The sequence below is a fragment of the Morchella sextelata genome (assembly GCF_020137385.1).
Source record: "Morchella sextelata strain SCLS chromosome Unknown scls_8, whole genome shotgun sequence".
NCBI lineage: Eukaryota > Fungi > Ascomycota > Pezizomycetes > Pezizales > Morchellaceae > Morchella > Morchella sextelata.
The window spans coordinates 681,507-707,349 of record NW_025408623.1 but is presented as its reverse complement, the minus strand read 5'-3'; the positions used below and the strand labels follow the sequence as shown (position 1 = coordinate 707,349).

Below are 25,843 nucleotides of genomic sequence, written 5' to 3'. Positions count from 1 at the left end.
ATGCGCGTGGGATAAGATCATTGTTTCTATATAAGGGTATTGTATTCAATCTAGTACGTAATTCCAGGGGGTTGGGAAAAGATGAAAAAAAAAAAAAATATGTAATTTGAAATTCTGTGCTATTTGGGCAGGACTATTTTTACACATACTGTGTTGCTATAGTACCGCAAAACATGGTCTGTGTAACACGACGATAGCCTAGGGAATATATGGTCTGGCGTGGTCATTAAACGTTAAAGAGTGTTTTTTTTCATTGAATGGGGCCCGATTTGTCGCAGTTTTTGGTTGTTTGTGGGGACCTAACTACTTCTAGCGTGTACGTAAGGATTGATTCATGGATCATAGACTATCACTCGCTAAGTACTAGCGCCGTTCTTGACACCCCAACGTAATCTCACCTCTCGTCTTGTTCAAATCATAAAATTTTCATCACTCTAGACCTTTCAAGGTTGCGATCTATTCTGCCCCCGGGTGTGAGGACTTCGCCCGGCTTGATGTATCGACTCGTGAAAGAGTCTACATGGGCGCACGTACGCATCACAAATCACACGAAGTTGAGATACATGTGGGTTAGGGTTGCGACGGGGGAGGAAGTATGTGCGTTTTATTTTTTTACCGTAAGAGATCAATACGGAATGTTCTAAGATTTTTAGGGTTTGGGTTTGTCAATATGCACAGTATGAATCATTATGCGCGTTGCGCAATTGCACGATGAACTCTGACATCGTTTCCCAAACTAGCGCTCTTTTAAACGATTTCCTTACGCAAGAATATATACTCCAGGCTAGATTAGTCTTGCGTCGTCTATGGATGAACAAAAGCCCTTCCTCCTCCCTTCCTCCTCCCTTCCTCCTCCCTCTTCTTCTTTTCCTCTCCTCATCTTCGTCTGAAACAAAATTCGCTCTTTAAATCCCCAAATCTCTAAACTATTAAACTTCCTAAATTCCATAAAAATCCTCAAATATGAAAACTACCGCACTTTTCGCGAGCATCACGCTCTTCAATTTGGCTAATGCTGCAGAGTTTACACAATTAAATCCTGACACATTTGCTCGCTCCATTAATTCTTGCTACGAACAATCTACGCAAGCTATTACCCCCCCCTCAGAACATACCAATTTCACTCAACCTATGAGACGCCCTCACATCGCGCATGAAGCTGAGGTTGACTGTATCTGTCAATTGCCCGAGTTCGCGCCAACAGTCGAGAACTGGTGGACGAGCGGTGCGACCGAGTGGATCAAAGAGTACACTCTACTCAACAGCGAGAAAAAACGGTTTCAAGAATTAGGAATCGTAGGCTTTATTGCCGAGGATTTGCTAAAAAAGACTAATTTTAGATGTGACGTCGAGTCGGTGCACAGGTGTGTGGTCGAGTGCCAAGACGTGGTCAGGAAAGTCGCAGACCCAGAGGTCGCAAGGAGAGTATGGTTTATTTTGAGGAGTGCTGGGAATATCGTTGAAGTTTCTAAGATGGTGCATGTAAGTTTTTATTCCCTCTTTTTTTGTCCATTTTTACCGTTTTCGGTTTAGTTGTGTGTTGGGTGCACGTGAGGACATTAGCGGTAATGATAATTATCGCTGGTTTCTTAGCATTTGCCCCATGCTATGATATCCATGTATAAAATAAGTCTGTGAGTGAAGCTAACATTTTTCAGGACTCTCTTGTTGCTGCCCAGCTAAATATGGCTCAGCTCGTGCCTGTCATCGCGGATACTTTCTATTGGACACCCGGTATGGATGACCAAACCTGGGCCCTGATCTTCACACATACCGTCAATACTCTCTCTTTCCTCTTTGGCCAATTCTTCCCCATGGCTCGTGGTATGATTCAAATCAACCAGCTACTTGACAACATGGCCAGTGCAGCCGCTGAGAATGCTGCCATCGCTGAAACCAATCTGCGTCTTATGGAGGATGAGTTTTTAGCTGTCCCCGAGTACGGTGTCAGCCGCGAAGAGCGTGATCTGCTATTTTCCAGACTTGAATCACATGAAGAGAGCCTTGCGTATTGGACCAAAAAGTCTGAGTGTACCGGCAAGACCGCTAGGATTTCTAAGATGGGATTTACCGATATCCTTGTGGGACAGATTGGATCAGGTATTAGCAATGCATTTGGGACCCTGAATTCATATATTAGCTTTGAGGCAAGACACCCTGGATATGAGAAGCCGAGGGAGACAAACAAGATGGGACTCGATGCATTTATTAGATCCTCGTCTATGCGTGCAAGGGGGGCGCTGAGAGAAGGCATCAATGTCATCTTTAGCGGAGCTTTGGCGGAAAGTGATGGTTAGTGGGGTTCTTTGTACACTTTATGTCTGGATGGTGTTATTAACTTGTGTATTTTCGTAGGGTCATCTATATTCTCCAATTTCACCATGGCAGGAAACTTTCTTCCTGACAGGTCTGGTGATGCACAGTTGTGGAGAGATATTGGTGCTGAGACGTAAGTATATATTTTCATATATATAATGTATATATATACTTTAGTGAGTGGATATGTTATTAACCCTCATAATAGGGGTCTCACACGTGGCCTGATGCTAAAAACTCTAAACGCGGCCATCAACTCCCAAGCAGTATACATCACCTGCTCCAAGGATTACCGTAGGACCGCCACAGATTATAGACCCACTGTGGAGAAGCAGAAAGCCGGTGCCGCAAACTGCAAAAAAGACAATTCAGGTCCCAAAGACTTCAAAGCCTGCGTCGAGGGTTACTGCTGTTATATCTACAAATGGAACAACAGAGGCTGGGCCCCCTCATGGCGCAATGACAAGCTCTTTGGCGCCGATGTCATAGATGATGAACCATGGAATGTCAAGATCACTGATATAATCACCTCCTCCGTCCAAGCCTACATTCACGGTATCCGTGAGATTACTCCCACCTACTCACTCACGGCCGGCATCTTCCGAAGTCTCCGTAGCGATAATGTCGGCTCTCTCTGGGACCCTACCACCCCTGGTATGTTCACTGTACCTGTATGCTTCTCAACACACAACTGGGCTACCGTCATCGATGGATACCGCTTCCCAATCAACGGTCATATCGACGCACAGCCAAGAAACTCAGTCAAGAACCTACCCTGTAACTGTGGTCCCTGGGGGAAGGACACGGAGCAGGTGTGGAAGGAGGTTGGGCTTTGGAACCTCGATCCTAATGATAGATGGTTCAACGATTATACTACAAGCAAGTGCGGTTACCAGATCTACGATAAAATTGAAGACCCTTTGGAGAAGTACGTGGCCTATTGTCGTGTCAAAGTCGGTACCACGTGGAATTTCAGGATCCGAAGTGCGGGAGAGCACTGGAACTGCCCGATGGTGCTAAATGCTATCAAGAAGCTGGGATATCCGGATGTGATGGACATGAAGGAGAATGATCCCGATGTTTATCAAGCACTGTGGTGTCATGCTATTCATCCAGGATCGAGCAGGAAGGAGTGTAAGAACTACAACGAGCCATTGTCTGTTACGATGGTAAAATTAGGGAAGTGGGGTGCCTCTGAGATAGCAGATGAGATTGAACTAGGGCCAGGAGAGGAGCAGTTGGTGAAGATGGTACTTAGAGATGGACATGGGATGCCGTTAACAGATTAGAATTGTGTTATGGGACTTGTTGTTTATAGTTGTTTGTATGATATTGGTGGTTTTTTCTCACCATTCATATTATGTATTTGTTTTATATGTATTTCAAGATTATAAAGAATCAGAGAATTTATGATGGAAGTCGGCGCTTTAGCCTTTTCTTCACTCTTTATATTTGTACTTTTGATTTTTCAGCTTTCGATTAATTGTAAACTCTGTCAGTAAGTCCTCAAGATAATTGGAGAGAGGGCGGTAGGGAAAAGGGGAAATTGGCACATATAGTTTAACGCTTTATTGAAGATTACTACTTGTCTTGCTGAAGAAGTATGCTTAAAGATAAATATGGCATAATTATAGCCTTTTGATGCAATATGGACCCGGGGGGGGGGGGATGTTATCGCTCACCCCAGGGGAGTATTTGTTACCCAAAGGAAGCGGAGATATCTAAAAAGATGTCTTTTGTGTTAATGAGAGAACGAACTAAAGTTGAAATTATGGCTCACTTGCATTTTTATAATTCATTTAATGAATAGGGTTTCCCGTTTGTTACAAACCGCAATAGTATAAAAATCAAGAGCTCGGACATCCTACCCAAGTTCGTGATACTATCAATATACATTAACCTGTTAGTTTCTATTCCCGCTTTCACTCTCGCTGTCGGTTTTTCTTCTAATTCTCCCTTGTAGATAGAAGATTATATATGGCATCTATGAATCCAGCAGTTGGGTGATTGAGGTGGCTATACACCAAAAACAACGCCAGATTTCGTTGCCTGGATTAGGGATATAATATTTGTCAAGTCCATTGGGACGCTGTATATGTAAGTATCCTTTACTTAGAACGAAGAGATCCGATTTGAATTCCAATTTTGGGCCATTCCTTCTAACGTAAATCCTCCATCACAGTACTTCGGGGAGTGACTATAATTCATGCCGGGAATTTCTGAAATACATTTATTTTAGTATATGCATGCGCGCAGTGCGCGACCTATGACTATAACATCACGTAACTCGTAGCTGTGTACTAAGGTGTAGCGAAAAGTGATCAGAATCTGATAAGACAAATACACGTATTCACCGCAGCATTCACTTATCAGATTCTGATCACTTACCCTCAACACCCGTACGTGTATTGAATCATGACTTGTCACTCGAATCCATGCAATTCCCTCTCGTGACAACGACGTTGCAACCAATAACAACGCTCCAAGCTCATATCATCTTCATGTAGGTAAATATCTGTTTAACTACATGTACATGTATATATGGGCACTAGCTAAGTCTAGCGTTCTTTAAGTCATCGAATATGAGTCGAGAACGGATAAATAACTAGGCTCTTGGCTTTCATCTGAAGGGTCCAAGTACTTTTTCAGACAGTTAACTCATTTTATTAAAATAAACCAAAAAAGTTTGATCTAACCAACCGCTGCTGCACAGGCATCAAAAATCACAGGTCTTGCATCTTCCGAGAACAGGTTGCTTAAAGTTTCAAAGAGAAAAACTTTTGTGGCCAACGTCACTCTCTGACTAGCACCCCTCAGGCTTTGGTTACCCAGCTTAGAGTTTACAGCAAGACCATGCGTTTATAACCATCAGCCCCTCCTCCTTGAGCCTCCACCCTCCTCCACACATCATCCTCCGCCGTCTTCGGCTTTTGTTCGAATGATCATTTCATCAGAACCAACCGGGAAAAAATCTATGAGTTCATATGCGAATGGTGAAATGTTCCCCCACATTTGCAGAAATACCGAAGCGGGGAATAAACAGACTGTGCAACAAGCTCTCGATCCATCAGAGTTTCCCAACGCTAGATATAGATGGAGGAAATTAAAAATGAACTACTCGGAGGAGATCCTACGAATGTATCCTTACCTAGCGGAGCCTGATTCCGACGGGGATGATGACATTGAGGAAGGAGAAGAAGACGAGTATGTGAGGTGGGACCCTGTTCAAAAAGTCCATGTGAAGAGAGAAACACCGCTTCGAGAAATAGCGAATCAGAATACCGGCACAATACCGACCGCGGAAACCGAGCGGTTCCTCCCGGAAGATATGGTTACTGTCGAGATACTTCTAAAGATGGTTTCTGAGGCTGATGATTTTGTAAGATTCAGGTTCTTTTAGTCCCTTTCTAGCTTTGTATCCTTTGCAGGAATCTGACCCTCTTCCCCCCCCAATAGCCTTTAAACTCTACAGCGCCAGAACTATCTCCAACGCGGGCCTCTACACCCCCAAACACATCAATTTCCGAGTCATTGCCGCTTCCTAGGGCACACCTTGGTAGTGAACATGATCGACCGCTCGAGGCATATGACCATCTACCCACCACAAGACAGCAAGATGAGTTGTTTATAGAACCACTAGGCCATCAAAACAACGAGAAAAACATCGATCTCTTACCTGAGTGTGTTCTACGAGGTTTACAGCAAAAGACGGAGGAAACTCGGGTCAAATCTGATTTTAAAGAATCGTGCACGATGTCTAATTCTCCTGGGCTGCCCAAGACATTGAGCCGTGAAACCAGCTGTCTTCAAAACGAGGAAAACAATTGTTCGCTAGCTATCGAAGACATGGAAGCTGTCAATGAAGATGCAAAATCCATGGAGGAATTAGAGAAGGTTTTCGCAGAACCAAGCCGCTACTTCGTGGCGGGAATCAAAAACAGGCTTCTGCGCAACTTTCAGTTCAACGAGTGCAATCCAGAGCACCGTTTTCATGGTTTTCGAGGCTGTAAGAGCTCACGGAGAGCTATTATCGTTTATAGACGCACATACAAGAGACCGATGTCGCGGGTGATTTATCAGCCGAAGCCGCTGCGTAAGCAATGGGGTACACACCTGGATAATGACCAAACGATCGCTGTGTGTGAAGCTATTGACAAGAACCGCCCCGAGATAGGGGATTATTACAGCTGCGAATTCACACCGTCCACTAAGAAAGAAGCTACAGATCTAGGCAATAAACCAGTCAACCCCCCAAACCTCTGGGGGGTGTTGAAAATCGATAATAACCCTAAACTTACGCACTCAATTGATAACCATGGTGCGTCTCTGGGTATGCTTGACCTTGTAAACTGTGGATACATGCCTTTAGAAAAATCTCTTAGCGTAACGGTTGGCGGTTACTTTGGTTTCAGTGCTTCAATCTCTGAGCACATTCCGGATTATGATAGGGATTTGGTGGACCGCTGTTTGTCAGCGACGAAGAAACGTCCAGGCCCGGTATTAGTAACAGAAGAACCTTCAGATACTTTGCCGGATATGGCGAGAGATCTGGCCTATCGAAGGGGCGAAGCTGCAGGTCGCCAGCACATGATGGAAGCTGCCATGAAGATAGCCAATGAGATCGTCAAACAAAAACTCTACAACGCATGCTCTGAAAAGTCAGAATTCTTAGACACCGATCTGACGATCAAACGGAGTTTACAGCAGGCTGCTTTAGGTTCCTATGAGGACCATACTCAATATGAGGAGGTCTCGAGCCATGCGCGGGCAGTTCGCGAACACCACTCTCCACATACGGAACTTGAAGAAGTGAAAAATCAGCATGGAAAAGAACCCATCGATTGGTCTAACAAGAAGACAAATGAGTTCAGAAGGTCATGCGGGATATCTGATCATAGTCTCAAGGAGTATCCCTTAAGTCTAAAGAATTCCGGTGAGAAGCGTAAGCACCACGAAGAGCTTGAGGAAGTTAAGAGTTCTTCTCGTAAGCACCGCCGCCGTAGATCCGCTTCCAAAGAAAATGATTCTCGTCATTATCGCCTGCAGGATAAGAGTCGTAGTCGTAGCGGGCCTTCTAAAGATTCCGGCCGTCGATACGACGAGAAAAATAGTCCCAGCAGACCACACAAGGACGCCCGCCGCCGACATGACGATAGTGATATTCCTGGCAAATCTTATAAAGACTCTCGTCGCCGACAGGATAGGAGTCACAGTGCCAGCAAATCCAGGGAGTCAGACCGTCGACTCAATGAGAAAAATAGTCCTAGTAAATCACACAAGGGCTCCCGCCGCCGAAATGGCGATATTGATAGTCCTGGAAGATCTCACAAGGACCCCCGCCATCGTCAACACGACGAAGTTAACAGCCCTAGCACGATTTACAAGGACTCTCGTCGAAAGAAAAGCGAGCGAGAAACTGAAAAGTCTCATACCAAGACTCAAGACCGTTCTCCTAATCGTGGTCGTCATAGAGACCGTGGTTGTGAATCCAGTGAATATCAGGCGGCAGAGAAAATTATTGGAGACATAGTTAGGCGCAAACGCAAACATTGTACTCCTTCTCCACCCCCTCCACCCCCAAGTTTGGTGAAAGTTAAACCCCAGAAAGAGATGCAAAAGAGTATCTTCGCAACTCCTAATGAGGTAAATGAGCAGAAATGTCTTGAAGAAGTAAGCAGATCTCGACGTTCTTCACAGGAGCACCACCAAAGTACCCCAATTTCTGATACAATCCGGGATATAAAAGTCAAAGAATTTCCACTCATAGCAGAAACCATTGCTGCGAAGGAGAAATCCGCTACCCCCAAAGTCATTCCTACTAATCTGACCATCCAAAAAGAAGCCACTAGCAAAGAAGAAGCTTCTCAAACCGATGTTCGCCCGACTTCGAAGGTCGGACGGACCCTCGTGAAGGAGGGTACAGACAAGGAAGTTTGCAAAGTCGAGGTCCGCAAGAGTTTAGATATTGGAAATCGCACGAAGAGGGCTTCTAGTAATGTAGAATCCCCACGAACCGAGTTTTATCAGACCTCGAAGGTTACAGCTTCCACGATTGAAGCTTATCAGACCTTACAGGATGGGCCTAGTATTACAAAGAAGGCCGCAGGCAAAGAAGCTCCCCAAGTTGAAGTTCAACAGACCTCAAAGATTCCAGGTTATGTAGAAGACTCCACCAGCAGGGAGGAACCTCTACGGGCCGATGTGAATCTGAATTCGCAGGTTGAATCAGATATGGCGAAAAAGGGACTACAAACGCTCCCCCAGCCGCCTCCTCTAGGCCCTCGTTTTAAAAGCCTTTATCACAATCAAAGCAATGGTCCTCGAGATTATCAGTCTCCAAAAATCCATCATCCTCATGAGTATCACTCTCACAGTTACCAACCACAAGGCCACTACCCTCCAGGCCACTACCCTCAAGATCACTACGCTCAAGGCCATTACCCTCAAGGTCATTTACCTCAGGACCATATTCCCCAGGGCCATCTCTCTCAAGGCCATGTCTCTCAAGGTCATTCCCCTCAGGGTCATCCCTCTCAAGGCTACCATTCTCATGGCTATAATTCTCATAGCTACAATTCTCATGGCTACTACGCTCAAGACCATCAACCTCAAGTCAACAAATTCCAGGGCCGTACAGATCAGGGCAATCAGAACCAGAGCCGTCACGGTAATTTTTCTTTGGTTCCTGATGGAAACTTGATCAATTCCAGAAATGGACATCGGAGTGGCTATCGTGGTAGCAAATCTACTTTTGAGGAGAGACAACGCTATTAATCAAGTCATCCTAGTCTAAACCTCTTGAACATTCATAAATAATCGCTTAGTCCAAGAGGTAACAATTAGAATTGGATGGGTTTTTTATGGGGAGGAGAAGGGGGAATATCAACACACATGTTACTGTATACCATATGGAGGATAGTAAGGTCATTTTTTCCTGACATGAAAATCTACTTTTGTGGATTATACCCTATGTCGGGTTGCGTCCTATTGGTGAAAGCTTTAGAAATAGAAATATTTTACTTTGCGGTGTAGTGATCTCAGCAGTGCCTAATATGCATGGCATGCATGAATGTTAACCGGGAATGTACATACCTGGGCCGGAGTCGAGATTATGTGAGGCCCGTATAAACTGATGCATATTATATTACTGGTTGTAGATATTTCCTCACTTAGGGAATACATGTTAATACGAGCTCATGCCGCTGGTCTGTATCAAGCGAGAGCTGCAGTAGTACTTACATGTAGTGTCCACTCACTACTACCAAAAGACATGTATCATGTGTAGCGAGACTGTACGTGGAAGACAAATGGCTGGTACATGTAGTTAACCGATGTTAGACGGCCACCAATTAATGCAATTATCATTATAAATACATATTCTCACATGCACAGAGACCCTTTGTCTCTCTTGTAAGGATAGATTACGAGACTACCGAGAAGGGTTAGACAGTAGTTAATAACACTGTCTTATAGCTATCTAGAGAGAACACTCGGCACCGTACAAGTAGAACAGATATACCAGACTGGCTGGTATATCTTCGTGATTAGAGGACTCTTCCTCTATCATCAATCAAGTCATCTATCATACATTAAGCGTGATTTTCATCTCTTCCTTCTTCTTCTTCGTCATCACCGATACAGGTCACTGCGAAACCCATTGATTTCTCCGAGTAACACCGTACGTATTCCTGTCAAATAATTACAGAAGCACCGAATTGCTCTCTGTTGCACTGAGCGTTGACTGAATCGGACCGCTGTCAACGAACGGCCAAGCAGCAACCGTCGAGTGATAATCCGTGCGGAAATGACATCATCGTTACCCGGTCTGTGCACAGAGCCTCCTCCGACTCGACAATTCCCCCAGCTAAGACAAGCAAGGGTCGATTCATTTCGAGGCTCGGCGCGTGAGAGTTAACATACCCTCTTCTACGTTCCGTCGAGGGCATGATATTTCACTATAGTCGATCATTCACCATGCCCCCGTTAACACTCCCACGACGCCTATTATTCACAGCGGCGCCGCTGCATCTGGGTATAATAAAACCACAGAAATTTCTACTATATAGAATCTCACATGTGCACCCGGCGCCATTACAATGGTCGAGGAGGGTGTTCTCGTCGACTTGCATCTCTGGGCTGCAGCGGAGCAGGAATAGTGCTCCTTCCTCTGCGCCAGCTCCAGCTACAGTAGTAGCTGTTCAAGAAGTTTGCAATCCTTCTTTTATAAATTAAAGCTAGGAGTATGAATATGCTATTTTATTTGTTGCTAACGTATAGTCGTGAATACGGAACAGGACGCACCAGAACAGACATTCCAGAAAAAGAAATCCGCACGATCACAATCCAGCAAGATCTCACTGCGAAGAGTCGCCGCCGCCTCGGAAGCAGCAAAAAGCACAGCGGGCTACTACGGTGGCGAACAGCGGAGGAAAACCAAAGTATCTTTCCTTTCCTCCGCGACGAAGAGCTGGTCTGACAGATATTATGTTAGTTATGCACAGCCTACTGCACCGCCGAGAAATACGACCTCTCCCTTGCAGCGCTCATCCTCCTGCGGAAAGGATACACAATCGACCCCAACTCCACCGGCCTCGTAGACCAAGTGCTCCACCTCCGGCTCCCCACCACCGACACCGGAGCTGCAAATATCGCCACAACCAACAACGACGGCGAGCTTGGAGACGTCTTCATTTTCCCCTCCGGAAACATCGTCTCATGGTCTGTCCCCTCCTCGCGTGTCTCCTCACTAGCAAACACCCTCCTCCCCGCCGCCGAAAAGGCACAAACCAACGAAGTCGAGACCGAAGACCTCGAATACATAGAAGACCCGCGGCTCCGCCGCTCCCGTGTTGGTGGCGACATCATCATTCTCGGCACCGCCCCCTCCACCAACTACCCCCTCACCGAGCACACCGCCGACGCCCCAACCAGCGCTCCCGAGCCTTGGGACCACCACCAGCAGCAGCAGGCCCTCAGCGCCCCCGACGAGCTCAACATCACGCTCGCCAAAATCGCGTTTTCGTCCGGCCTAGCCCGCAGCACCAAGCTAGCTGTGCTCGAGAGCCTGCTGAACGAGTACCTTGCCGGCACGAGCAACATCCCCACGCTGCTGAGCCGTGGTAGCAGGTTGCCATTCACGCGCAGCTTCATCCTGCGCAAAACGGGCGAACTGTTGGAGTTCCGCGCGCAGCTGAATCTATATTCGGAGCTGACGGACTCGCTGCCCGATATATTCTGGGACTCGCGGCACGAGCTGGGCCTCGAGGGGTACTATGAGAGTATCGGAAGGGCGCTGGATGTCAATGTCCGCATACGACAGCTGAATGAGAAGCTGGACTATGCGTCGGGGATTGTGGAGGTGCTGCGCGAGAGGCTGAGTGAGAAGCATTCGCTGGGGTTGGAGTGGATGATTATTTTATTGATTACTGTCGAGGTTGGGTTTGAGGTGCTGAGGCTGTGGAAGGAGGGGAGTGTGGAGGAGAGGGAGGAGAGGGAGTATAGGAGGTGGAGAGAGAGGAAGGAGAGGGAGGAGGATGAGGAATATCGTAAGTGGAAGATGATGATGGCCCAAATCAAGGAAAAGTGAAACAGCGATTTGCAAAAAGGGAAGGGTTAAATCGCCGAACTAGTAGCTGGCTGGCTGGCCGCCGCACGCTGGACAGACTTGGTGGATTATGGTGGCTCATTTATGAATGGGTCTGTCCGGATATAATATGGGAAGTAAAGGTTCTCCCCTCAGAAAGCATCACATCAATCAATGCAACCCCCAGAAGTGTAAGTAATATACTGGAACGGTGACCATTGTAAACCAAAAATGAAAAGTGACCTGGCGCTGGTAATAACTATATCCAATCTTGTTTATCGCTGAATTTGATTGAGCACCTCGGAGCTGGTCGACAATCAAGAGCTATGGTATCGCACGTATCGACAAATTAGAGCCCACCACGCGCTACTTATATGTAGTTTCAAGCTACTCAAATCTACAATTTCTAGGTACCCACAATCCAGCATGTTCGATCCTTTTTCGTGAAAAGCTTTAGCCTATTGCAACTCGGGAGAGGCAGGGTGTGCTACTGAGAGTTGCACTCCCAGCTGGCGATTAGCCCCCAAAGCAGCACTATGGAGTTTTAAGGAGATGAGGGGGAAACTGGCGAATTTATAGAAAATATTTATTGCTAAGACGGGTTTATTTTGGCCGCTCTGCTATCAAGATAAGACGTTAGTATAGATGGAGAAAAATCTTTCGGGAGACCCTTAATTTGCACCCGGCGCCCTCACTATTAAATAGAGTCCAACTAGGAATCTCTCGGCTCACAATGGGATAGAAAATAGTTTAGAACCTTAGATTTCTCAGATCTAGACTGTATACTATACATGCTTCTCTGGTAGAACAAAGTGACCATTGTACTGCGTTCGACCCCGCCATATTAATATATTATATCGCCACAGCGGTGCCTATACCGAAGGGCATGTAAGTCTTTTGCTTTGTATTACTATTATTTTTATTCGTGGATTTGGTTGGGTTGCGCGTGTGATTCATGAAATATCACTCGTTAAGCTAGAGGATGAACTGGCCTAGGGTTAGGGTTGGTCCTAGATAATGCTCTGTCCTTACATCAACACACACATCTCATCCTTACCCATACAATGCAAGTGGCATTAGTCAACATGAATGCATTCCTAAGACAGTTGTCAAAGAAAATTATACCAAAAGAAGAAATCGGGAAACTTTGCGGTATTTGTGATGTTTTGTTCCGGGGTTGATGTGGAAGAGGATATCTTCCGTAACGTTCTTTGACATGGTTATGTTTTCATACGTCTATACTCTTGCTGATTGCAGTTGGTGGCTTGATGAGTTGTTTGATCGATGAGTATTATCAGGATGAGAAGGAGAGATAGAGGAAGAAACCAGAAATGTTCCCAAAGTACGTGTTCGTTCTTACTCACAGTCCTGGTGCCTTACCAGTACCATGCTTAGTCACTTATCATATCCTCACAACATATCACTCGGCAGTGTAACGTGAATGATCCATCCCCTTGCTTCATCCTCCATGCAAGAGCAATATTGAGCTTGCAAGAAAAGGAAGAAAAAACCTTGTCAAGAATCAATTTTAAATTCCCTGCAATACTAACTAAATTGTTCAGCTTCGCTTATCCCCCTTATATTATCTCACGTCGTCCAACTCCACGCCGTCCAACTCCGCGCCTCAGTCGGCCTCCCAGACAGACCCGTTTCATCGCGACCCCGCTCCCATGGCAACCCCCGCTCCCATGGCAATCCCCGACCTCATCACAACCCCCTCTTCCCCACCCCCATCACCAACCCCCACCTATACACGTCATTATCAACCCGTACTAAGTCCCTCATCGCTACGCTATTTCGTTATCAAGAACACATACCCTCTAAGGATGATGTCCCTCAGCTGTACGCTCAATCGCATAGCGTCTAGGGGCACTCTATCTATAGCCATCATCGGCGTGCCTGCTAAGGAAAGTTCATATCAGGTATAGGGTTACCATAGCTATCGCTAGCAAATGTAAAACGGCAGTGAGTGAGACCAGCTCTTGATCAGGAATAGAAAGACAGGATTTAACGTAGCTGGCAGGTACTTGACTATTTAATAGGCGCTATAAAGCTCGTTTTTCATCAGAAAAACTGGATTCACAGGCATGTCCTATTCCGTTCAGGAACACATACCATTCAAGGACATTTCTTGAAGCGTATGTTAAGACGGAACCGCCTCGAGGCTAGTGAGTGACAATAAGAAATTGATATTGCTGGGATTGAGAGAACAACCGAAGGGCTTCCGACAATCAATCTTGCGAGGCTTTGGCCATTTACTTCCCTTAACTAGCTAACTATCTCTAGAGATGACCATGGGAATCCCCTCTGGTTTCGAGGTTAAAGATAAGTATTGGGTCTGTTTACGACACATAGGCCACAGAGGAGGAGACATGTACGGTTAAATCCGCGGAAAAAGGCGGTGATATTCCCAGGGTTGGCCCCTGACGTGGGCCGTTGACTCTAAGTTAAGCCGGCGTCGGTCTGGGCGGGCTACGCTGGAAAAAAAAAGGCTTATTATCGTTGACCTGAAGGGACCGTTCCTTTCCATTACGCCTTCATTCACAAGGTCTCACTCGGCATACCCAAAGCGGCATATGCTGTTTCAGAATTGATCTGTGTCACCACACTCACGGCTCGAGCCGCAAGATCAGCTGTCACCTTGTTGATCACAGATCGCACCTGATTGGCGGTCACAGAGCCTCAGAAGAAACGAGGAACTTGGCAAAGAAGGGGGGGAGCTTTTCCGACAGGGAAAGACTTTCCCCAGAATTTGACGAAAACAACACGCATAAACAAAATCAACCTGGTTGCGAATAGAACCAAACCTGGAAACATTAAGAAACCAGGAAACATGGCGACGGAAACAAACGCTCTAGATAAATATGATAAGATAGCTACATATATTTGGCTCATCGGTCCTCCGTTTACATAGATATTCAACTTGACAGGAAATAATAATTTTGAGTTTTTCTGGGAAACTTGAACGAATAAATAACAAGACAAAGTAGACCCGAGAGAGAATAAGCGCCCTTTACCCCCCGCCCTGAATAGTAACATACCATAGATAGAAAATATGATAATAAGTATAGATAACTTATGCCTTGCCAAATGCCCACCCATTCCACCCACCATTGAAAAGAAAGAAAGAATAAAACACCAACCGCCATGAAGACTCCGCGAAGGATCACTGTAAGATGTTGATGCCGAACAAGAGGAAATTTGAACGGGAATTATTATGTGAACACAATGCAACGCTAATTTAATCTCAGATACGCTAAGAAAAAACACATAAGAAAAGAAGGAAAGGAGAGAAGAAAGTGGTGATAAAAGGAATAGAACTTTATGTGGCTATACTTCTCAAGAGTATCGATTCAAAGATGGTCTTCAGGAGTGCTGGCGATGTAGTATTGGGAATGTTGGCAGTGAATTATTGATGGAAAATGACCTAAATCAATTGCTCTTCCTCTCATCCTCACCAGTCTCAGGGTCAGATTCCTCATCATCGTCTAAGATACGCGAGTTAGTGGTTGACCCGTTCTATTTTGAGGGGAGAGTAATCGTACCGAACATCATCTCCTCGTCGCTGTCGTCCTCGCCAAAGTCGCTCTCCATCTCAGATTCGCACCAAAAGTCGTCATCGACCTCTTCCTTTTCTGGTGGGGCACTCTCTACAGTCAGAGGCATATGGAATCCCTCTGGAATGTCTCTCCTAGAGGCCTCGACGTTCTCCCGAACCACCTTCTTGTAGCCTTCGGGGTCTTTTCGCAGCATGACGCCAGCGTCAACATTGGCCGCGCTTGAGACTTCGGCATCGTCAAGAAGGGATAGAATGGAGATGAGGACGGTGAATATGCGCTGCGCTGGCGACCAGCGTTCCTAAAAGTCATAAAATTAGATAACCTGCCCCCTTACGTAACAGATAAAGAACGGTCATGTAGACGTACCGACGCAAGTTCTCCTGATGTCTCATCTTCGCCTGGTGCGTGGAGGATGGAGATGCATAGCTTGCCGTCCTTGTAGATATTCGGGTGGAATAGTGGGCGGGCGAAGCGGAATTCGGGTGGGCTCATAGGGTAGTTTTTCGGGATTTTCAGTTCAGCCTGGTAGCGGAAAAACACGCAGTCAGTAAAACTGGTAACCAAAGGCATATGAACACGGGGGCGAATCATACCTTGAGATAGGCACCCGAGTACAACGAGGTCGGGTTTACGACGATCAAGGCGACGTCCCAGAGGAATAGATTTCCATCACGTGGCTGTCCGTAGAAAACAGAATCGTTAGTACCCTGAAGGGTGGCATCTGGAGTTTTGTGGGAAAAAAAGAAGATATCGGACTCACCTCGACGTCCACCCAGTTTTCCTTTTGCAACTCTTTCAGCTCGTTCATGAGCATACGCTCTGCAATCTTTCGTTCATCCGAAGACATTTCGGGGTTTTGCTATATCAGAGAGGCGAATTCTCAAAGCGAGGGGTTGCTGTTGGTGTTGGGAGGAATGCCACACGGACTATATCTGTTTTGTGCTTTGACGTTGTATAGTTACAGAGAGAAGCAATAGAAGCTTCTAGGGATGATGATATCCAGAAAGAATAAGCAGGATGTTCGTGGATAGAATCAAAGGGAGGGGGCGGTCTTAAGAAGGTGTTTGGGGGGATCACGCGAGGAGAGAGAAGGATGGTGAAGAGAAGGAGGTGGCACGCCGCCGTGTAAGTGATGCAGATTCTATCTGCGTTAGTGGAGGCGGAGGCGGTGATGGGTCTGAGCTAAACTAGTCAACCGTTGTTCTGGGTGGGGGACCGTGGAGAATAAGAGGCTTGGAAGTTGGAGGAAATGTGGTGAAGGAACAGTTCACTGGAGGGAAGGAGAGGATCTATGTAAGAGGAGAGGAAGAAGCCGGGAGTGAAGGGGCGCCCAGTGCGGAGAAAACTGTTGGTTTGTAGGTATGAATTGTGCTATCGCGCTTGCTGGCTTGCTGGCTTTCTAGTATCGTGGGGAATGACCTGCCAATCCCTCCACTCCCATTCACTCCCAACCCACACCCTGCAAACCTCATATCATTCCCATGGCACAGTATGTACCTACTATGGAGTGCTCCACTGGCACGTACATGTGCCTTACAATGTCATACATACTTCTATATCACCGATATCACCTATCTCGACTCTAGAGTACCCTCCACATGTACATATCTTCTGCCATACCAGCTACTCCGCACTACATTCCCTCATCCCTCATATATGAAGGCCATTTCCACGGGCCGATAACACTCCTCTGCGCACTGACTGCAGCAAGACACAAACAGGTGCAAACACTCTCTGCAAACTCAACATGAATCGAGTGACCCCGCCGACGATAGAGTGGAGACTATGATATTATTACGCGGGTACGGGTGCACATCGGTTTAAGACACCACTACCGATTGCCGCCGTGATCTCGCTACCCCCAGAGTCATATATAACATCTCCCGGCAGCCGCCCCTCGCTTCGACTCCTGATCCTCCCGGTCGAGTTTCGGTGAGTGAATGAGGGGAAGACTGACTCCGAACATCTAGGAACACATATCTGGATAGGGTAGGGTACATAGGCATCGTGAACCTCTTTGTAAGGTACCTTTGATCTGGGTTGATACAACAATCACTGTTATCGGAGCTCCCCCCAATCCTTGACACCAACCCACCCACTCCCGAGGCAAAGTGTGTGTATGATTATGCAGGCCATGCATGTCATCTGCAGGCCTTTATAAAAAACTAAAAAAACACCCCTTTCCCTTCCGGGTATCTGCCTCCTGCAGTGGAAACCAGCTGGAAACCGAGGAGCTTTTCCATCCTGTTTCCTTTCGTGGCGCAATAAGGAAATCTCATATAAAACCGGGGGAATATCGCTCAATCTGCTCGCCTGCGGTTCGTTCGTTCTTTTGGCCGGCGTGCGATTCGAGCCATCACTATCGTCTGCACAGCTGGCTGGCTTGAATTTCAATTTTATTTGATGAATAAATAAAATCAAGTAATAAAATCAAATTTTGCACAGCCCTTTGAGAAGGGATGATCATATCTGCGTGTTCGAGGTTCGAGGCGCTCCATTTGTTGATAGGTACCGTGGTTCCTGGATTTGTGAGGCGGCGGCTTTGGTTACCTAGTGGTCGGTTCTTGATCACAGACTATCACTCGTGAGAATTTTTGACAGTGGTCGGCTTTATCGGGGTGGCTTAGCTAGCTCCACCTGCAGCCCCCCACAATTGATTTGTTACCAAATATAAAGCCGAGAAGTACATGTAGTCATCATAGCGCCTCATCTACCAATTGCCTGAGCTTATCGTTGGGTAGCCGTTCGTGAAATCCTGCTGCAGGCGCGGGAGAGTGGCACCAGTAATCCAGGGTTGGGCACGTACCTACAAAAGCAGTTGCCTAGAGCACAACGTCGTCATATAAAGCGTTTCAAGTACCTACACCGTCATAGGAATTTTTAGCACTGCAACCTAGAGATCAAGCTCTATCGTTGAAACTTCAGTAGTCAAACTTCACGTAATCCAATAATTGAAGTGGCATTTGATACATAGTAAGTAATGAGGTGAATCCATCTCACATTTCATAGCACAAGGAAAAATTAACTCTATGTCACACTATGGAGGAAAATAGAGATCTCGACCGATCAAAAGGCTCGCATTCGCTACTAGAAGAGGAGTGAGGTCAACGACCTCGTGGTAGGGATCGAGAGCCTATTTCCCATGGGTCAGCGACTCCAACTAATAAGGCCTATTCAAAATTCCACAAGTTACTCTGGTGAACGGAATGGTTATAATATTAAATCCACCGGCAGAGCCTATATCATGATCACTAGTTTTGTGTTGTTCAATCAGAGAAGGGCATGAAACTGAGGTACTATGGCCATGGGTATGTACAGCCAAAACCTTTTTGCACTGATCTAGGCCTGAGTCTTAATATCTTGTGCCAGACTGGTCTATTTCAGATTTAATTAAACCTATAGCTATATTCTACGTATTACGCCACCTTGAATTAATAATTATAGCTACCGCTAAACGTGCGGTATCAATGATTGTCCTGACCAAGCTCAAATAGAAGAGGGATGGCACCCTCCATCCCAAACAGGCCTTACAATTGCGCAAGATCTCGAGGATACTTTTATGAGGGACTACTAGAATGTGTTCAATATGCCCTCTGCCTGGCCATACTCTTTAAATGTCTGTATGCGTTCGTTGGCTCATTCATTATTCTTGTAAAGTCACGGCTAGTTAAAGAAACTTATGTTAAATTGAATGCTTTAGACACAACTAGTTTATAAGTATTCCAACTTTAATCACCTTGTCCACAACGCCTACTGCATTTTCTTGAGTTGGTTGGGGGCTTCTTCAATTGGCCGAACACATGCCCCATAAGTATATCATACTATAGACCGAATAGACCAGCTTCCCGGTAGGCCAAAAATAAGACATCAGTCCAGTGCGCTCTCTGACCATGATGACCTATTCTTATCTCTTATGTAGAAACAAGAGGGCGGCCAGTGGGATGATGTACGTCGTGGTAGATTTTCATGGCAGGGTTAGGTGTCTAGCTCACTTTACCATCACTCCCTTAAGTATTACTTCCGGGTCGCCGAAGGTTGTATGGGCGAATGTGGTCTAGGAGTAGACAGCTCCTCATGAGGAACACCGAGTGGGCTGAGTCCCCATGATCATCAGTATGTCATGGGCTCAATCCCGGGGGCGGGAGTGTGCCTGTGTTGTATATAATAAATCGGACCTGAAACCCGTATATAAAAAGTATACACCTCAGTATGACTTTTTTGGAGCTTATTGGGTCCTCCTCGTGGGTTAGGCGTGATATCGATCAGATCTCTAACATTAATGGTCAGAGCCGGACATATCATATGGGGTTAGGATTTAGTGAAAGTTTTCTAATCCATATTCTTTTATAAAATAGTAGATCAACAAATCCCGGACGTAAAAAAGGACGATCTTTGACGTAAAGAGGGCACTCGACAGGAGGGCCGGGCCAACTAGAAGGTAAGCTGCTGGTAGAATGTTCTGATACATGCTGGCTGGCACTGTACGTGTGTTTTTGTTTGGCTATAAAGGATCGAGTTCAGCGAGCAGTTGTCAAAGCCTCGGAGGTAAATACTGTACATATATATATCTGGAGGCCTGGTCGTCCAGTGAGATGTTTCCAGCGTATTCACGAATTTAAATGGTGGGGTAGTTGCGTGGCTTTGAGGAATCTTAAAGTTATATGGTATCAATGTATAAATATATCAGCTATAAACATAGGCCTCTTTCTCTGTTAGATGTATGGATGTGTATTTTTCTTTAGTACATTGGGGGTTATGGCTTACTACAAGTAGCTATATACATATGTACATACGGTAGATGGTCTAGTCATTTCTCTGGCCAGTTTATGTAATGTTCGTGAGCTATAATAAGCACTTTGAGCACTCCTTTCCAGAAATTGGATTAGGCCATCTGCAGCCGCGCAGATCTACCGAGCAAAGGACTGTGCGCTGTGCATGGTTACGACATATGTGCTGGCAGATCTCTAGCTATATAATATCTAAAGTTTAGTGCCGGTATTCAGGACATGTACGTGTTACCAAGCCTAAGCTGTGTCTCTGCGGCGGGCTCTTGTTCTGACCCTCAACCCCCCACCCTCCAACACTATCAGCATGACATACGTTTACCTTTCCTCAAGTCTAGCTAGACTTTATGTTTTATCAAACTTACTTTTATGCTAAGACCTAGGAGAGCTCTTGAAAAAAAAGTCTCATACCATGCCAGGGAATTCGAAAGGAACACTCTTGATACATGTAGGTCTCCCTTCGACCTCATATCATCACTACATGGTCCTATAGTCAGCGGCCGACAACATCTTTCTTGCAGGCCGACATTAGATTATATCGAGAGCAATTACGTCCAGAGGTATCTTCCGGACGGAACTCGAGATGGTTTGACTACATCTATGTAGTATCGGATGACATGGGCTTTGTACATACAAGTATCCATCCAGGTACTTGTCGTTCCACGTCTGGTGGCATTCAGTGTTTCGCGGGTATATGTAGCTCCGAACACCGCTGTCGGACGGGAAACGTGGGCTTACATGTTGCTAAGTAAATACATGTATGTACTTGTAAGTATGCTCTGATCTATTCGAGGTATCATGATATGGCTAAAAATCGGTCTTAAGTCGTCTCTCCTCTCGTCCAATTGCTTGATTTCGACCAGAGCTCAAAAGCGATATCTTACTGCGGAAACGATCTTATACATCATACATCGAGTTATGTATATGTATGCGTACGTATATCCCCAAACCAAAAAAAGACCCCCAAGCCACCCCGGCAGAACAACTACAACACACAAAAATAACTTACAACTCAGGTCTGTATAAGTCATGCACAGTTCAGAGAATATATCAAAAAAGACCCCACAAAATTTTAACGCCAATGCCACCGCTTTCCAGGTTACATTATGATTCCAAGCCTTTTCGTTGCCATCTGCATTCCTAAAAAAAAAAAATTCTTACTGCCTCTTAACGATCTCCTCCTCAGCCTCCTCGTCGCTAATCAGTCCGTCTAGTTCGAACTCCTCCGCGTCCGCAATGCGCCGGTGCTCCCGTTCGCCCGCATAACCGTTGGCGGTGTTGGGCGTCTCGAGTGAAACGGGGATATACTTCTTCTCCTCGGGCTTGTTCACAACAAAGAGATTGATGAGCACCATGGTGACTATCGCACATCAACACCCATTAGTTTCACTCCTACGCAACCAACAAAGCCAACCAAGGTGGGGGGACTCACAAAGATACAACAAAAACGCCAAGCTGTACAACACGAGCAAGTAACTAACGTGATCGATGCCAACCGCATCTACGAGCGCCAGTTGCTCCTCGTTCGCGCTCATAAAGATAAAGCCGCTCGCAAACAACAAATATGGAGGCAAATGTTGCCAGCTATTTATCTCACCCGTATCCTTCCTTGAGCCTAGCGCCGGCTTATCCTTCACCACAAACGCAATCTCGATAATCCTACTCAACCCAGCCGCCATCAGGGTGTATCCAAACACCTGATGCACCATTGTACTGAGCATAAGGTGCTGGGGATGCGCGCTCATGGCCCAGCCCGTCAAGAAGATGACAATACCTGGTACCAGGTTGCGCTTATTGCCGCGGGAGAGCCATAAGCCGAGAAGACCTGCGCAGGCCCAGACAATGCCCATAGACGTGTGTTGGATGTCGTTGTGCGCCCAGTTGTTGCCCCAGCGGTGCTCGGTGAAGGTGTTGATGACACCCCAGATTGTGATGACGAGGGAATCCCAAAACTCCTGCGAGCGGCCGGTGCGGGCGAGCCAGGCCTGGCCGACAAAGAGCATTAATGTCATGATCATACCGTAGGCAATGAAGGAGCTGCCCATTATCTATTTTTTTTGGTTGTTAGCGGTACATACGCGGGCAAGCTAGCTAATGGAGGGGGTAATGATCGGAGGCTCACGAAATGCGCTAGACACTGGCCCGTGTGGTCTGCATGGCAAAAGCCCATTCTGAACACAACAAGAAAAACACGTTAATATAATCATTTACTCACCACCACCAACAGGAAGAAAAACTCACGCTGTGATACCACCAAACAACATTTGCGTCCACGATACCAAGGGCATGAGCTTCCCTATGACGCCATGCACTCTGACCACCACTCCCCTCACCCTCCCATGCCATCCCTTCTCCAGATGGCACTTGAGGTACACGCCGCCGGCAACCTGCATGCAAAGCATGAGCATGAGCGAGTTGGCGAACTTTGCATGTATGTTTGGCGCAAACTGGCGGCCCTTGTGCATGTGCCCCAGGAAGTAGCCCACGACGGCGATCGAGGTGCCGAGCACCTGGACGGGGACGTGCAAGCGGCTGCGCACGATCCCGAGCACCATCCCCGTCGGGAAGATGACCCCGAAGGAGGCGAGCATGGCGAAAATGTGCAGCCAGAGTATGCTGTCAACGGGGTCCGGCGAAATTACGGAGCCCTCGGGAACGGCGTCGGAGGCATGTTCGTGGGCGCTGGCGCCGCGGGCGAGTAGCAGGGCGGCGGCGGCCAGTAGCCCGCCCCAGAGCGTGCTACTGCTGTCGGACATTTTTTGTGGTTGGTGGGTGGGACGGACGGGCTTGGTAGTCTGTTTCTGGAATTCTGAGGATTTGCTTGAGCTCTTTGCTTTTGCCTTTGCAACTAGGCTTGTGCAGAAGTGAGTGAATGGATGGGTATTTGCCCAGACCAGACTGCAGCAGCAGGTGTGTGGGTAGAACAACAAGACTCTTAGCAGTGACTGAGGGGGGGCGGGTGGGTATATCTGTGTGATATTCCGCTCAACAGTAGCAGTAGTAGTGGCTGTTTCGTGGGTAGTACTGAATGTATGGAAATGAAGCAGGCAGACAGACACAGATCAACAACAACACCAACAACAACAACACCTGTCAACAAGAGTTTAATAGATTACGAGGGCATTCCCCAGGCGTTATGTAGCTGACCGCTGCCTCGCTTCTCCAGCCCTGAACGCAAGAAAAGCCGAACACCCGAGCCGCAGGAAAAAGAGAAAGTCGAGGCTTGGCACCTTCTTGATACTTGCTACGGTCACGTGATTGGCTGTCGTCGTAGTAGTAACTAATTAATGATTAATCACAGGTTGAGAGCCACGCGTTGCTGCCTTATCGAGATGGACTGAGATAACAGACCCCGGCCCGTTTTGGGGTTCTTTTGAGCACAGTCCAGCGTCCACTCAGCGCGGGGAATTAGTAAACGTGCGATATAAGGCGGTAGCGAGAGTTGCTTGTAGTTTAGTCCGCACGGAACTAATATGTGCAGGATATCATTACCCCCCCATCCCCCTCTATATAAAAACTCCATTAAAAATCACAACCATAGAAAAAGAATATTCACAACTACGAATAAATCTAAATCTACCAAAACTGCACTGTGCACTATGCACTATGGCGCTGAAGCAATCTCCTTCAGCTTCTGCAGCACCAGCGGTAGTGACTTGTCCTTGAGAACCTTATTCTCCGCCGCCGTGAACCTGCCCAGCACATAGTCGCTCACCACCTGGCTATCGCGGCTCACCGGGCGCCCAATGCCAACACCGATCCGCGTAAAGTCCTACACCGGAAAACATAAAACACCGTCAGCACAACACATTCCCCATTCCCAATTCCCATTCCCCAAACACAACCTCAAACCTCCCCTCCCCCCTCCAAATCAAACCCAAAAACATACCTTCGTCCCCAACGCCGCAATCACACTAATAAGCCCATTATGGCCCCCCGCGCTCCCCGTCCTCTTGACCTTGACGGCGCCCAGCGCCACCTCCATCTCGTCATGCACGACGACCAGCACCGCGCGGTCGCGCTCCGCGGCGTCGAGCCCCGACAGGAACGTGCGCCACGCGCGGTTGACGCCCGCGCCGGAGATGTTCATCAGCGACTTGCTCTGCCAGAGCGTGTAGGTAGGGTCGGCGTCGTGGGTCGCGAGGTCGCCGCTGTGCGGTTTGCTCTTTGAGAAGCGGGTGTGGCCGAGGGTGTCGCGTAGGAGGGTGGTCATGGTGTGGCCGGCGGAGTGGCGCGTGGGGAGGTAGGCGCCTGGGTTGCCGATGGAGCAGACCTGGAGGGGGTTAGTTGTGAGGGCGGTGGAGCGGGGAGGGGGAGGGAGGGGATGGGGGCGTACGAGAACTTTGCGGTCCATTGAGATGGGGGTATTATGGAAAGATCTAGAGAGTGAGATTATGGTTGGAGGGAGCGGGATTGTGGTGGGGGGCAGTCGGCAGAGGGTGCGGGTGAGCAGGTGCATTTTTATAGGTGTTTTGTTTTTGAAAGTGGTGAGGTAGGTTTGACTCTTTGAATCTGATGGCGATGATGCACTGCCGGCGTTTGCGGTGTGAATACTATGACGCATGGGTCAGTCAGTCAGCGACGGTGTTTGATACATACATAGCCCCGGTCTTGAGCGCCATGGAATGCAATGGTGATCTAGTGTGAAGTGACTCAACTAGCTGGAGGTAGGTAGGTAGGTAGATACTGGGTAGGGGGCCGTACCTTCTTTGTAATTGTAATTGTGTATAGGCGGTAGGTATTTCGTGATTATCGATTCCGTCGGCGCGATGTCGATGCCATTCGAGTCAGTTGCATGCAGTGGTTGTTGAATAATTTGATATTGCGCATCGCGGCATTAGTCATCGCCGGTCCCCCCGCGCTGCGCTGCAAGCTGCAGGAAAAGAAAAGAAAGGAAAGGAAAGAAAAAAAAAAAAAAAAAAAGCCATTTCTTGGCCTGCGGTCGTGCCCTCCCAAAATTCTAAAATTCCAATTCGGTCTGCAAGCGCACGGTCGTTGAAGAGCTTCTAGAAGAAGGTTAATTTTTTGCTTGCTTGGCGGACGGGATGTGGGGGTTGTGATCATTGACATCGTTGTCGGCGACGGCGTTTCGGTGTTTGTGAGTTGGCGGGTTGCTTGTAAACATGTCTGTAGCCAGCTGTGTGTAGATGTTTCGAACTGTCGTTTCAAACAGAAGACGAGTCAGCAGTGAGGTGGCAGAACCGAGTGCTCTTCTATATCATTCATGCACGGTATCTGCGCTGGCCGCCGTGGTAGATCTACTCTACCTACCTAGGCTCTACCAGCAATCTCAGCTGCATCCAGATCTGGATCTCACTGGATCTGCCTGCGCACACGTTCCAAGTTTCCAGCTTCCAGGGCGGCCAATTGCTCTACCCAAATCTGAAATTCTGTAGCGACACTTTAAACTTTTACCCCGTAGCGTGCGCAAAGTGCAATTCTACACTTTTGTCCGGCCCCAAGGCTTCCTGATCGTCGAAAAGGCTAGCTAGGGCTGATGGAGGGTTGGTTTCATTTGTGTTGACTGTTGCCTGAGGGAGGGCAGGGCCATGCAACAACACCCGTAACTGTACCTACATGATTCTACATCCTACATTCTG

At 47.2% G+C, this 25,843-nt stretch overlaps 7 protein-coding genes across 7 annotated transcripts; 4 read left to right on the top strand and 3 right to left on the bottom strand.

The window, feature by feature from the left end:
- Window positions 1-963: 963 nt before the first annotated feature.
- Window positions 964-3,605, top strand: H6S33_012403 (uncharacterized protein; the record flags this gene model as incomplete). The annotated part of the gene is made up of 4 exons (XM_044843750.1): window positions 964-1,482; window positions 1,659-2,292; window positions 2,356-2,449; window positions 2,525-3,605. 4 exons carry the CDS (start codon window positions 964-966, stop codon window positions 3,603-3,605), a joined length of 2,328 nt encoding a protein of 775 aa, XP_044695052.1.
- Window positions 3,606-5,254: 1,649 nt separating this feature from the next.
- H6S33_012402 (uncharacterized protein) lies at window positions 5,255-9,016 on the top strand (the record flags this gene model as incomplete). Its single annotated transcript, XM_044843749.1, has 3 exons — window positions 5,255-5,695; window positions 5,773-8,535; window positions 8,594-9,016. The coding sequence occupies 3 exons, from the start codon at window positions 5,255-5,257 to the stop codon at window positions 9,014-9,016; spliced, it is 3,627 nt and encodes a 1,208-aa protein (XP_044695051.1).
- Window positions 9,017-10,290: 1,274 nt separating this feature from the next.
- H6S33_012401 (uncharacterized protein) lies at window positions 10,291-11,902 on the top strand (the record flags this gene model as incomplete). Its single annotated transcript, XM_044843747.1, has 3 exons — window positions 10,291-10,521; window positions 10,611-10,754; window positions 10,808-11,902. 3 exons carry the CDS (start codon window positions 10,291-10,293, stop codon window positions 11,900-11,902), a joined length of 1,470 nt encoding a protein of 489 aa, XP_044695050.1.
- A 3,429-nt stretch (window positions 11,903-15,331) lies between these two features.
- On the bottom strand, window positions 15,332-16,306 carry H6S33_012400 (uncharacterized protein; the record flags this gene model as incomplete). Its single annotated transcript, XM_044843746.1, has 5 exons — window positions 15,332-15,387; window positions 15,445-15,757; window positions 15,826-15,981; window positions 16,053-16,136; window positions 16,220-16,306. 5 exons carry the CDS (start codon window positions 16,304-16,306, stop codon window positions 15,332-15,334), a joined length of 696 nt encoding a protein of 231 aa, XP_044695049.1.
- Window positions 16,307-20,655: 4,349 nt separating this feature from the next.
- On the top strand, window positions 20,656-21,319 carry H6S33_012399 (uncharacterized protein; the record flags this gene model as incomplete). The annotated part of the gene is made up of 5 exons (XM_044843745.1): window positions 20,656-20,691; window positions 20,765-20,891; window positions 20,944-21,011; window positions 21,069-21,179; window positions 21,260-21,319. 5 exons carry the CDS (start codon window positions 20,656-20,658, stop codon window positions 21,317-21,319), a joined length of 402 nt encoding a protein of 133 aa, XP_044695048.1.
- An 81-nt stretch (window positions 21,320-21,400) lies between these two features.
- Window positions 21,401-22,999, bottom strand: H6S33_012398 (uncharacterized protein; the record flags this gene model as incomplete). The annotated part of the gene is made up of 4 exons (XM_044843744.1): window positions 21,401-21,603; window positions 21,676-22,291; window positions 22,366-22,414; window positions 22,485-22,999. 4 exons carry the CDS (start codon window positions 22,997-22,999, stop codon window positions 21,401-21,403), a joined length of 1,383 nt encoding a protein of 460 aa, XP_044695047.1.
- An 848-nt stretch (window positions 23,000-23,847) lies between these two features.
- On the bottom strand, window positions 23,848-24,865 carry H6S33_012397 (uncharacterized protein; the record flags this gene model as incomplete). Its single annotated transcript, XM_044843743.1, has 4 exons — window positions 23,848-24,015; window positions 24,133-24,516; window positions 24,580-24,796; window positions 24,843-24,865. 4 exons carry the CDS (start codon window positions 24,863-24,865, stop codon window positions 23,848-23,850), a joined length of 792 nt encoding a protein of 263 aa, XP_044695046.1.
- Window positions 24,866-25,843: the final 978 nt, after the last annotated feature.